General features: G+C 36.9%; 1 protein-coding gene across 4 annotated transcripts in view; it reads right to left on the reverse strand.

Moving 5' to 3' along the window:
* The window catches only part of LOC135218291 (integrin alpha-PS2-like), a 620,750-nt gene that overhangs the window by 19,277 nt on the left and 586,842 nt on the right, over positions 1 to 14,631 (reverse strand). For all 4 annotated transcript variants that reach the window (XM_064254504.1, XM_064254506.1, XM_064254503.1 and 1 more), the window contains 3 exons: positions 6,544 to 6,646; positions 4,357 to 4,475; positions 2,140 to 2,276 (listed from right to left, as the gene is read on the reverse strand). In XM_064254504.1, coding sequence (XP_064110574.1) covers positions 2,140 to 2,276; positions 4,357 to 4,475; positions 6,544 to 6,646 — 359 coding nt within the window. The remainder of the gene's footprint in view (positions 1 to 2,139; positions 2,277 to 4,356; positions 4,476 to 6,543; positions 6,647 to 14,631) is intronic.

A 14,631-nucleotide genomic window follows, 5' to 3' on the forward strand; every position in this document is an offset into this window, starting at 1 on the left:
GCGTAATAAGTGAAGGAAGGAAGGTAACAAGATCTCGGCAAAAGGTCTTTAAGAGAAGAAGAGAGCCTATGGAAGTCAAAGTTGTACAAAGGATTGTTTGTTTGCTTGTTTGTTTGTATGGTGTTTTTACGTTGCATGAAACCAGTGGTTATTTGGCAACGGGACCAACGGCTTACGTGACTTCCGAACCACGTCGAGAGTGAACTTCTATCATGAGAAATAAATACACACCTCTCATCCCTCAATGGAATGGCCGAGAATCGAACCCCCGACAAAGGATTGCTAAAGCAAACCTTACTCTCCTCCAATATGGACGCTTAATTAAAGCTGTCGTGAAGAATTATCTAAAAAATTTTAAAGACTGTACGAGTGAGAAATGTGGAGGTGCAAGGAAGTGGTAAAAAGTTTCAGAATAGAACAAGATGACTCTGAGGGTTTTAAAGTAATCTGGTCATGTGAGAAGAATGGAAGACTATGCGAAGATGAAGAGTGTCATTCTTTGGAGGAAAGAGGAAAGGGAGACTGAGAAAGTTCCGGAAGTGGAGAGGAGGTTCATAAACAGAAAAAATGAATTGACAGGCAACAGGAGAGAACGTGCGAGTTAAAGGTGAAAGGTGTAAAATGTGCATTGGAGCTGATACACTGTAGATACGTTGCATATGTACACGAGCAACTAATGTTGTGGAGGTAATCAGTAGTTGACTTAAAACACGAATGTAATAATGACTCCTGCGACATCATTTTTCTGAGGGGAAAACTGCTTCCATAATTAAGGCCTCACTTCAAACAGTGGGGTAACTAAATAATGACGACATTAGGCGAAGGCGCAAAAGAGCAAACTAAGGAAAGCGAGCAAACCAAGAGAGGATTCCGTGAAACATGTTTTCAACTTCCCTTCAGTATCCAAGAAAGATAGAGGTGGATCATCTTTCTCCTCCGTGACTTTGAAAGAGGTGGATTATCTTTCGCCTCCACGACTTTAACGGAGAAAGTCTATTTATGTCGAGAACTTCTTCCCTAAGCTCATTTAAACCCAGGACTGCCTCGAGCTGTGACAGTTTCCAGAAAAGGGATGTTGTAAAATGTAAAGTATAAGTGGAGGACGACGAGTGGTTCAATCTAACGTCAGCCAATTAAATATGTTTATTCTTGGCCTTCTTGTCTTGTTATAATATAGTAGCTCTTCCTAAAACGAGGAAAATGATACTTAAATAATCCTCTCAGTGAAAACATATTTATACTATCTAGATCTGTTACGCAAGGGCAATTTTAAAACTGTCTTAACAAGAACAGTTTTAAAAATGCCCTTGCATAACAGATCAAGATACTATAAATATTTTTTCATGGAGAGGATCATTTAAGAATCATTTTCATTTTTAGGAAGAGCTACTATAACTATCAATTCTTTCTACAGATGTAAGTATGACTTTTCTTACTTTTACAATCCTGAGCTTATATTGCCAAAGATTAACAGTCACCCAGTTTTTCTCATGCATCATTATATACACACTGAGAACTAGAAAGAAAATGATACAGTATCCATATAACTGAAATAAAAAAACACATCCAACGACGCGCCAGGACATGTACCGCCGGAATGAATATAGTTCAGAAAATAAGAGTACCTTACACCTACAGCCTACAGTTTGATGCAATTACATTAGGGTAAATTTTGAACAGTAAAAAATGTAAGCAGCTTGAAAAGGCGAGTTATAGTCATCAAAACACAGCTTATGAATAACCACACAAATAGGGAACTGAAAACCAAAGGCTTCCTGAATAGCATCACAAATCCTTTTTTGCCAGTGGTCAGGTACATAACAGGTGTTCTTCTGAAAAGATATTCATATGCAGTCCACCAAAAAGAGATAATACTTGCCATTTCTGACAGGATGCCAAATTGCTAGTTTTAAAATCTTAGGAATGTTTTCTTTCAATTGTGACTCAAATTCCTACACAAATAGTAATAACAAGCTGAGGCGTCTCATCGGTCTCACGAACACTGCAATGAATCCTGATACATGTCCTAACTCATTTGAAGACGCAAGGAGAAAAAGCAGCCATACCATGCAAAGGTAGCGGACGACACTCACCACACCATCCATACACAGTAAAAAAGAAAGGGCGCCCGGGACTTACTTGAGCAGAACGGCAGCGTCGGAAGCGTAGGATCCGATCAGCAGGTCTGGATAGACGTTGTCATCCATGTCAAGGCCGCCGGACAGTGACCAACCAAATGTGGAAAGTCGGTGTGACAAGTCACTAGCGTAAATAACCTACATAAATGTAAATATACATGAGTATCTTCATATGTAGTTGATGGAAACTTAATCTGAACTTATTCTGAGTACTGCAAAACTCAACTTTGATTTGACGTTCTACAAAGTATAGGTACCCCACTAGTCAATACTCTGATAACTCATTGCACAGCCCCTCACAATCCATCCATTTCCTTATATCTATCCTTGTCAACAGGTTTATTAGATATACTAAGAAAAAGGTCGTTATCAATTATACGAAATACTGAATCTTACTAGCTTGTAATAGGTCCAGTGAAATTTGGGAGTTTTCCCTCCATTTCTTTTATTAAGATTATATCGAGGGTTTTTATCATTTTCTATCGGTATTTCTCTCGTTTAGGTCTTACAACCACACAGACAATATAACATGTAATGCTGTTCTGACGTTGACCACCACACCCAAAATGAAACATTATGAAAAGCTAAGAGCTTTCAGTTGCTTTGATATAATGACGACAGGGACTTCGGCAACAACTCGAACTTCATAGTCTCGTACATCTCGAGAACTTCATATGGTCTACCCTTTTCATTTCGTGTATACATTTCTTTCCGATCATGTTTTAACGTTTTACACTATTAATATATCTACTCATATAATAAACCTTTGCAATTTTCCTAAATAAATATACTTCGGCGGTTCACAATGACTGGAAGTAGCTTCAAAACGTGTCATTCTTTTGGCAGAGCTTCTAACAATTTATATCTTGAAAATATTTTTCCTTTTATAAAAGTCCTTTGTCCCGTTATCCTTTCCTCTCGTAAAATTCTGCTTATTGGCACAACCAGTCAACTTTCACCATCGAATAATTACTTCGCTCCGAACTCCTTTCTTGCTAAGCAGCTGTGTACCATCTTTTCCGACTACAAGGCTTCACTTAGCAATTCCTCGTAAGAAATTATTCCTAATAAGCTTAAACTAGAGCCTGCTACATTTATGTTATCCTGGTTATCACCTACTTTGTCATTTCCATTAAAGGCTAAGGTGACAACACTTCATTCAGTGAATCATTAGGGCGTCTGCCTCCGTCCGTTACTTCAGTTTTTTTTCTGCAGGATCCTTGTGATTAAAATACCTCCTCTTTTCTAAACTTGTTTACGTCACAACCCCATACAAGACTCTGCTCATATTTAAGAACTAGCTTTATCTTGGTCACTTTCATGCTATAATGAAAGCCATTATACGTCCTAATATATATATATATATATATAATATATATATATATATATATATATATATATGGAATTTTATCACATCACCGTGATTCATATACACGTATTAAGCTACAAATGGCCTTTAAAATTCCAATTCGCTCTACCTCGGAATTAATGTATTTTCATATATGTCAACCGAAGAGGAATCTTTTAGTTGATAATAATTCCGTCCTCTCCTGGATTCGAACCAGCGGACAGAGGATATCAGGACTTCAGTGATATACCGACTCGGCCAACAAGTAGTATAAGTTGATACCGATTCCGACCTTACAAATCTTCGAACCCCCTCTGCCATCTGTCCGCTGGTTCGAATCCACGAGAGGATGAAATAATTATTAACTAAAAAATTCCCCTTCGGTCAACACATATGAAAATATATTAATTCCGAAGTAGAGTGAATTGGATATTAAAGGACATTTGTAGCTTAATGCATTATATATTATTATTTATAATATATTAATAATTATTATTATAATTATAATATATTATATATTATAGATAATATTATATATATATTATATATATTATATATATCTATATATATATATATATATATTTATAATAATATATTACTATATATATATATATATATATATATAAATTGATATTAATATAATATATATATATATATAATATATATATATATATATATATATATATATATATATATAGATATACTGATATATATATATATATATATATTATATATATATATATATATATATATATATTAAAACCTAGACGGCTGCAAATAGTGCTCTCCTTGAATAATTATGTCAAAGGCCCTGAAAACAAAGATGATTCAAAGTATCTATTGCACATACCACAAATAACACTGTCTTACCTGAGCCGGCTTTTTCATATCTTGGGTTATAAGCTCACCACTCCTGATTTCAAACCCGTGATAAATGAAAACTGCTCCTTTTCCGTCCTCCCCTCCGTACGGTGCTCCGACAGCGAAATCTGCGGGAATGCATTCATGAAAGTTGGGGTGTCAAGCCCAGTATTGGGACCCTTTCGATCATTCAGGGTTGAAACAGCGGATGGAGGGAGTTAACGGTTGGACTGCAAGACCAAGCCTTCCAGGAAAAAAAGGGGACGAAGTACTAAGATCTAAAGGTATAATTCAGAGAAGACCTCACAGTTGCACTAGTGACTAGGAAGTGCTTCTTAGAGGGGTTGGACAACGAAATTGAAGAGAATAAGCGGGAATGGAGGCAGAATACAAGGCTAAAAAGTGGGTACAGTTAGGGGGCCGAAATCTGTTAGGGAATATGGAAATTTCATTCACAGAAAAACGATATTCAAACTAATGTCCGCGTATACTCTTTTATAGTATCTGACTATTGAAGATGAATCTCATTGCCATGGGCGCATAGCTATTTTTCGTTTCTTTAAGAATATAAAGAAGAAAAGTAGAGAAGATGATTTTGATTTTGAACGCGTGTTGTCTGCTACGGTAACACCAATCGACGCCGTAAAAAAAAAAAAAAAAAAAAAAGACTTTGGACAACAAACCAAAAATAAGAGTTTTAATCGAAATTAATTTAAGAGTTATTTGAAGGCAGTAAGAAACTTGGGCCAAAAACAAAAGTGGTAGGTAATATGAAAAAAAGTCTGAAAAACAAGATCTTGATATAAAAACCCAAATTAATATTCAATGACTCAATCGGGTCACGTTTGATGATGACGGTGTGCAGGCATATTCGAAATGCATGCCAAAAGTTCTGTTCGGATTGTCAGACATTAGATTGTAAGAAAACACGTTGTCGTTTTACCTCATCTCCAATTTCCTCAACTTTAGAAAAATGTCATTCTTTCTCACTAAATAGAGACAGGAAACAGATTCCGAATTAAATGAAAAAGAATGAAAACTGCGATGGAATGTCACGAAGACCATCGTTTATACGCATCTAAAACTCAGACCCATCAAGTTTCATCGATGTAACTAAGTGCAATGCGGAGAATTTAGTTCAAAAATTCGAATCTCTTCATTAGGCGTGTGAAGACGCCCTAGAGCACACAGGCCAGTAGCGCCAGTCCGTTACCAGCACCACTCATCGCTCCCAAACCATCTCATTTTCCCCGGCAGTTTCATGGCACACTGCCCAATTAATCCGACCAGGTACGCGTCTGAAACCCATCATTATACACATATGTGAGCATTCACCCTCTCACGACCAAGCCTCCTGCTACAGGACCTCGGGCTCATCACACTTGAGAATATGACCTGGAGGCCGGTGACCAATGGATTGCGCATCAGCGCTGAGGGCTCGTCGCAGATGGGAAGGCATCACATAGTGACTGACGCTCCTCCGGGGAATAAGAGGACTTGGGAGAGCGCATGACCTTTTTCAAGCATTCTACTGAAATCAGAGGAGGGGGCGGGTTGAAATGAAAGCCAAGCTATTCGCTTACGCCAGTATGACACCTCGAAAGATGTTTGGGGGGTAAGAAGCACTGCGTTGAAATAGAATAATAACATTAGGTGGCAGAAAACGTCCAAAATCTCTGATTCAATGACTAACTTATGCAACTAAATATGATTCAGCGTAGTTAGCGTCTTTCTATTTAAGGGTCATCCTAAGGAAAGAAATGCAGGGCCAGAGAAAACATAACTATACTTTTACACAAATAGACATGTGCACATATTTCTATTTACGAAAGTAAAACTCAAACCTAAGAAAAACAGAATGAGGAGAACTAATGTAATGATTCATAATGGGCTCAAATGAACCTTTTAGCGGAGTTTACACTTCAAATTCTAGTAAGGGAACTCTTATATAACTAGTATACATAAAGTAACTACCTTCAATGCTTCATGCTTGGTTTTAACTGGTTTTAAGTTTTATCAGAACATCCGTTATAAAAAAATCGTCTTTTATATCCTCTGGCGGAGCAATTTCGAACCCGTATTCACGTTCCCATACGAGAGAGAGAGAGAGAGAGAGAGAGAGAGAGAGAGAGAGAGAGAGAGAGAGAGAGAGAGAGAGAGAGAGCTGCTATACCAAAGATTGTATTTAATTCTTACCGTCGATACCATCCATGTTAATGTCTGACAACCTCGTAAGGGAAGTTCCAAAGCGCCCTCGGTTGACATTTCCATTGAACGTCACAACTTGCCGGAATCGCCTCTGTGAAAAAGAAAGAATATTTATGTCAATTTACATATCAAGTACAAACACACACGCACACACAGATATATATATATATATATATATATATATATATATATATATATATATATATATATATATATATATATATGCATTAATCTACGAATGTCCTTTAATATCCAATTCGTTCTACCTCCGAATAAATATATTTTCATATATTTTGACCGAAAGGGAATTTTTTAGTTGAAAATAATTTCGTCCTCCCTTGGATTCGAACTACCGGACAGAGGAGAAATCAAGACTTCAGTGACGTTACCTGTCCAGGCCAACAAGTGACGTATACATAAGTTGATAGCGATTCCGACCTTACAAATCTCTGTCGAACTCGGGTATTTGTAATTAGAATCGGTATCCACCACCTCTGCTATGTTAACCAAGGTCGCAATCGGCATCAACTTACTTGAAAATATATAATTTCGGAGGTGAGCGAATTGGATAATAAAAGACATTTGTAGCTTAATGCATGTATATGAATCACGGTGGTGATAAAAATTCACACACACACACACACACACACTCACATATATATATATATATATATATATATATATATACATATACATATATATATATATATATATATATATATATATATATGATATCAGTGTGTGTGAATTTTATCATTCACACACATATATATATATATATATATATATATATATTATATATATATATTATACACACACACACACATATATACATATATATATATATATATATATATGTATGTGTGTGTGTGTATAAATATAAAATATGTATATAGATAACTTATGAAAATACAATACAATTGCCTTTTTAAGTGTTATTCTCATGATAATTCCGACGAAGATAGAAGATATATCTCAAAACGTCATCAGAAAATATAAATAGAAGACGAAAAAAAAAGACCGTAACCGATGACTATGATAAGCATCATCTTACCAAATATGTCAGACTTTCCTGAGGAGGCCTTTCGTTTCCCTGGATACTTTTCCTTTCCATAAATAGAGGCGTCATTATCCCAGGCGTCCGAGCAGAAAAGCCTTCGTTATTTCATGGCAAGAGCACACAACATCTACAATGATTTTCTACAGTGACCCATCAACCCCCCATAACAAAACAATCCGGAGGGAATGTTCGATGATACTGTGTCATGTATTTTCCATAAGCTATATCAGATTGCCAGAGACAATGAACCCACTTACGTATACCTCCCTTCAAGAAAAAGTGAATACCTTTACATATGGCAAATAGAAGACGCGTACTCTGTCTGTAGGATATTTTAAGCTTTCCGCGCTATAAGTTTCCCTATCCTTCTCCGTCATATTTTTATTACTGTTATATATTCCTATATTATCGTATTCTGTGCACAAATCGGGGTAAGTTTAAATACACTTGGTAAAGAAGCCTTCAAGGAATCAAAGGCCACACAAGAAAAGAAAAGAAACAGAGCAACAACAAGAACAGGTGCAAAGAAAAGTAAAGAATAAAGTACAATAAGCTATAAGGTAAAAGTAAATGCTACCTAACCACATATTAAATAATAATAGCATCCCTCTGCTATCTCAAGCGTTAATTCAGGTGTGTGTTATTTTTTACTTGAAAAATTGAAGTCATTAATTTGTCTATTGAAGGTTCATTATTTTCGTTACGCTGAAAAAATAAGTCCATTTTGTTCACTGTGAGCAGAAGTCTTTCCATTTCGATAGTTATCAACATATTTGTGATACACAGCGCCATGAATTTTTACATAGATGTTTCTCACATTCTGCAAAAGATAACTGGCAAAACAGTGTCACTGACGTATTCAGTCAGTGAGAGGGAACACTGTCATCGCTTGCTCCGGGTGTAAACCTACAAACTACTTTGTTGTTGTTATTGTTCTTGTTCTTGTTGGGTGTGTAGGGAAGCCCTAGGCTGTGATATTAACGATTTATTCATTAGAATTAAAATGCAGAAAAAAAATAATGTGTATGTTAAACAGTACAGAAAAATAATGTCTAATAAGCTTTAGTGTATTTCTCTTAATTTTCGTTGGCGAAACAACGCATTATTAGACTGCAGATTTTAGCACATGCACCAAGTCAGCTGGAGGTCAGATCATGACTTGTTTATATAAATAGCATCATCGAACACTGAATGCTTGTTACTGTCCCTCCTCTAAAGAAGCGTTCAGCTCACTCAGACCTCACACAGAAACCTAGGCAAGATCTACCGATGCCTATCATCTCCATCAGTTACATAGTCTCTTTTTACGTAGGATCTACTACAAAACATTGGGAAGCCTTGACTCCCTGTCTCGACTTTAGGGAAGAGTTTAGTATGCATGTATGTATGTGTAGCACTGTATGTTCTCCGCCAAGTGTCTTATCTTTCACAGCACTAGTTCCCAAATAACCACCGTTAACAAGACAGTAAATAACAAGACAGTAAATGAGGACAAACGGCCAAAAAGATCTGCAGGAATGGAACTGCCTTATACGGACCTGTTAACCGGAGGAACTGCCAATTCACTGGTTAATATAATCTGTAAATAATGTAAATTAGATGACGGACCTGAAATTTACCGGACTTTGAGTAGGCTCATTCTATAGCTACTATACAACGTAGGCTTACATATGTACTGATCATACTGTGTAACATAATTGGGTCGAAGGTTTTTGTTTACATTTGCAATAAAATGAAAGAAGAAATGCTGCTGTGAGTTGTATCTTCCTTGGATTGCTACATATATATATATATATATGTATATATATATATATATATATATATATATATATATATATAAAGGTAAAAGCCACGAAGGATAATTAAACAACGGAGTTTTTGCAAGATCTTACGACTCAACGTCCTTATACCTTTATTTATGGATTTATTACGTTCCAAAATTTCGTGATTCAGTTATACACACACACACACACACACACACACACACACACACACACACACATATATATATATATATATATATATATATTATATATATATATATATATAATTACATATAGATATATATACATATTATATATATATATATATAATATATATATATATATATATATGTAGCCCGGTTATTGGCAGGGGTTCCATTCTCGGCGGGGTACTGATAAGTGAATACCGCCATTAACTGAAACTCGGCTATTTATGGAGGCTACGGTGCCGAGTTTCGGTTAATGCCGTCGATAACTGGTTAATGGGGCCTCTGTTAGATATGTTATGGTGCCATAACTATTATTGGCACCTTATGGCACCGATAACCGAAACTCGGCCTGTTATGGCGCATAAATCGCTGATTTTATGGCGCTTGTATAAAATGGGATTGCTGATAACTGGGGACTGCCTGTATATATATACACAGTGAGAGGAAACAGACGCAGTGTTAAACGTTGAAAGAAAAAATGTTCTGTAATGAACTTGTCCTGTAAAACTGTAAGGAATGACGTTCAAAATTCCTGACCGTCAGAAGAATAATAATTGAAAGCTTCCAAACAACCGGAAGGTGTCTATGGGCAGCGAGATTAAGCGGAGAGAGTTTGTTCCTTCATCCGACTCTTGTTCCCTAAATCATCTTGTAAAGCGACCTCAGTTTAGGTTTCGTCTTCTCCGTTTGGAAAAGCTCTTTGACCTTGACTCTGCGGCCCATGTCAATGACAATTATTAAGTACTTGGGAATAATTCCTTAAAGTCCTGTTTTGTTGTGTCGTCCTAAGAGTTTTCCTTGACAATAATGACATTACACTTAAGAGAGCAGACAATGAACAAATTACATTAACATACAATGGGCCAGCATGAGAAGCATCATCTCTCCCGAGCACTCGCTCTTCTGCAGCTTGATATCACCATCTTGACAGACAAATAATGCACCTAAACTAACACTTAAATCAACGACAGATTATTACTCCTCGTAGTATTCATTACACCGACAAAACTTTAAGACCTTTTTTCTCTCGTCTCCCTCCTCTTCTCTACCTGAAGCAACACTATGAAGTAAGCGTCAGTATTGCCAAAAATTCCTCCTCAAACAGAGCAAAGACGAACAGTTTTAGAACAGCAGAGGAATCGAAGAGAGAGAGAGAGAGAGAGAGAGAGAGAGAGAGAGAGAGAGATCGGGGGCATGTAACAGCCGTAAAACCCGCTGCTAGTCTTTCTCTTGCTTACAAGGCGGCCATTGTCAAAGGAGGCACCCCGGATTGCTCGTCCGGGTTCATTAGTTTGGATATCACCATTTACCTGTCAAGACTTTAATGATAATATCTTCATCTTCACCAGGATGCCGACGCCGCTGGGCATGCGCCATGACTTTCGTAATCCAACACTGGGGATGATACTATTTCAAGTAACGACGTTGGCCTGCTGAAGATTTCTCTGCTTTATGACGAGCGGATAACAGGTATAACTGTAACTGGAACTCACAAATTTGCGAAGTCAGCGTAGTCTTGCTACTAGGTCATTTAAAATGTTTAACCTCAGTTTCCTAGATTTCGAAATACTTCACCTGGTGCTACAAAACGTTCGATGACATATTTTTAGTATTTTCTTTATTCAAAAGCTGCAGTTTGCAAATACGTCACTAGATTATGAAATAACTGAATTCTTAAAGTTCAGTCATCATATCTAAGTATGCATGCTAATGTCTATAAAAGCTTCCGAGGGACATCATTTACAACAACAGAAAAAAAAAAAAAAAAAAAAAAAACTCGTCCATCCTCACCCAGCCGGAACGAAGTCTCGGTATTCTATGCTCTAAAAGTGACCGAAGTTGGTCACTTCTGGAGGATGACCAAGCCAAGTCTCCACTATAAGCCCAGCGGGGTGTGATTACTACAGTAGGAGGCTGTCGAATCTGACTGATGGACACCGTGATCGTCGCTTAAGCCAAAGCTTTTACCTTTGGCAAAGAAACACGAACACAACTCGGATCGTCATTTCGATGGGCATCTCAATCGCAACAATAACGTCCCAATGAAGAACCCCGGCCACAAGTGGCTATTGCCAGGGGAATGAGTTTTCTACTTCTGAACATCTTTTTTCTAGTTCCCTACACAGCGGGAGCCAAAGGCTCGAGCGACCCATCACACGAAATGTTGCGATAAACTATTGGACAGCAGAAACCGGTGACAGAAAAAGAAGAGATGAAACAAAACAGGGAGAAATAATTTAGCTTCTAAAGCTTTGTTTCTATTTCATGTTTAGCGCTCTTGCACCTGTTGCACAGGTTAACAAAAGTTTACACGACGGGTAATGTCCACTGATTGATATTCTTTGTGATTTATTCTTTTAGTTTTTTCATGACGTCAATTCATTTCACTCTTGGTCAGTTTAAAAGTTCACCGTCCTCTCATACAAACTAACGACATGAGTACAGTTCAAAGGGTTATATATCAGTTTCACGGAATACATAGATAGGTAAGCTGAGAAATAAATGTAAATAACTTGGCTGCCAGCAAACATAAGAGAATAAAGCGCATTTGTTGTGATCTAGTTCTGTCTAGTAGAACTCCAGAAACTCGATGCATCCAAAACCTTTTCATTATCTTTTGACTCACTTGACCAAACATATAATTTCGCGTCCCCCTCCCCACCCCTCCCTTTCAAACAGATTTGATTTAGCATTCCAGATCTCTCTGAAGATGACCGTCTTTAGAGGCCGGATGGTTAGGTTATATGAGTTGCAATTTATAATTTGTTTCCACTTCCTAAATACTTTCCTTTTCTCTCTGGTTCTTGTTTGCTTCTTTACGATATTGTTTGTTTGTTTGTATGGTGTTTTGACGTTGCATGGAACCAGTGGTTATTCAGCAACGGGACCAACGGCTTTACGTGACTTCCGAACCACGTCGAGAGTGAACTTCTATCACCAGAAATACACATCTCTCACACCTCAATGGAATGCCCGAGAATTGAACTCGCGGCCACCCACGTGGCAGGCAAAGACCATACCAACCACGCCACTGAGGCGCTTTCTTTACGATACTGAATGTCAGCACGAGTTACTTCGATCTCGACATTTTCCCTTTCGAGGAGCCGCGCTCGGCAAATCCGGGTCAGGTTCTTCTACTTGAGCGGATTCTGCCTTTCCGTCAACTTCGAAGACTGATTCACTTCTTAAAACTCCTTCAGTCAATCGACTTATTGACGACACTTGGTTTTCCTGCGTTTATTCAGCTAATGCACTGGAGTTCCCTTGTGAACTGTAATATTAGATTCAACATTTCTTAAAACACTGTAAGTGACACAAAATACAGATTCGTGCTTTCTGTAACATTCCTTCGTTTTTAACGAATTGTTCTCTTCAGTACCTTGTGACGCTGTTCACAGTATTTCTGGGGTCTATTTGAAGATCATAAGCTTTTATGGTTCAATAAAATTCCAGTCATCTTATGAACCGCTGACGGGTCACCTGGAAAGGAAAACACGTCGCCGACTTCCTTGCTTCTTTCGTATGAATCTATCTATGAATGACCTCCTATGACAAACAGAATTTGTCATTCTCTTTTTCCATATACCTCGCTACACGAAAACAAATGACTTTTGAGATCGTTTTCATTTCGCAATGAATCAATTCTTATTTCGACTCTTGGGTTTTGACACTAAACTGTTTGAGAAGAAAGAAAAGTCGGCGGTCATGCGCTCTAGAAGTCACTCAAGACCAAAATTATAACTCTCTCTAGGAGCGCTCCTATAATGAGGTCATAAAAAACATCGAACCTCATTTGCAGAGGAGGACAAATGCTCACATGAACTATAACGGTTTAGTTGAGGCCTCCAGTAAAAATATCCGTCTATAATTTCGTGCGCTGTAGATACTTTATCTTCTTGCCGAACCAGCAGGTAAACAATGTACGAAAACAAAAGCAGTGCGGAGAATTCCTACACAGCTCGAAGCCATTGTTCCTAAGTTCGCCCACCATGATGCAGCTAAAAAGGGTATTGTATCCATACGGACACGCTTCTGCGTGAGCATAAAATCAACGAGGGTCAGGCATCAATCAGTGAGTGAAGAAAGTCCCACTCAGCTGCCCGAATTTCCATTTTCTGTTACGGTTTATTTATTTATTTTTTTAGAAAAATAAGTCCCGGCGTAACTAATACACAATAGACCTTCAAGCATGGAAGCCGAACACTTGATGTAGGTAGAGGGATGTGTCGGCACGCCAGTTTATTGAGTAGGAGGAAAATCAAGAACAGAAATAAAGACATATTAAAAAGTCACAGAAGTCGAATAGAATAAACTGGAGAACTAGTGAAGACAGGTATATCAGAACCTTGTGTTTTAATACGAGAAAAAGTTATAATTATAACATAATGGAAATATTCTGATATAATTGTTAAGTTACAAAACTACGTGGTTTAAAGTTAGTTTATAAAGAAAAAAATAAGTTACAAAATAATAATATATATAAAATAATATATATATAGTGTGTGTGTGTGTAAGCTGAGCCGATATTAAAATTTTTCTGTTGTTTATATATATATATATATATATATATATATATATATATATATATATATATATATATATATATATATATATATACTATATATATATATATATATATATATATTATATATATATTATATATATATATATATATATATATATATATATATATATATATAAAATGACAACGAAATCCTGGGAAGACATTTCAGCACAGCTGTTATTGTAGTATTTTCGGTGAACTGAGAAAAATGAACACATATGCTGTTTTTCTGAATAACGATACATCATAAAACCTGTTTATGGCAGAATAAAAAACAAGAACAACAAGCTACTGAAACAACGATGAATGTTACATAATATGGAAACATTATCCACATTAATACAATCACGAATCAGGTTATATTCATGCATTTAAACAGACTTAAGAGCCACAAGGAAAAGAGAAACAATATAGTCTGGGACTCGACAGAGCTCCTCCAGAGTGAGGACACCTCTCATCAAAGGAAAGGAAAATGAAGAT

Source organism: Macrobrachium nipponense, chromosome 9, assembly GCF_015104395.2.
Source record: "Macrobrachium nipponense isolate FS-2020 chromosome 9, ASM1510439v2, whole genome shotgun sequence".
NCBI classification, from domain to species: Eukaryota; Metazoa; Arthropoda; class Malacostraca; order Decapoda; family Palaemonidae; genus Macrobrachium; species Macrobrachium nipponense.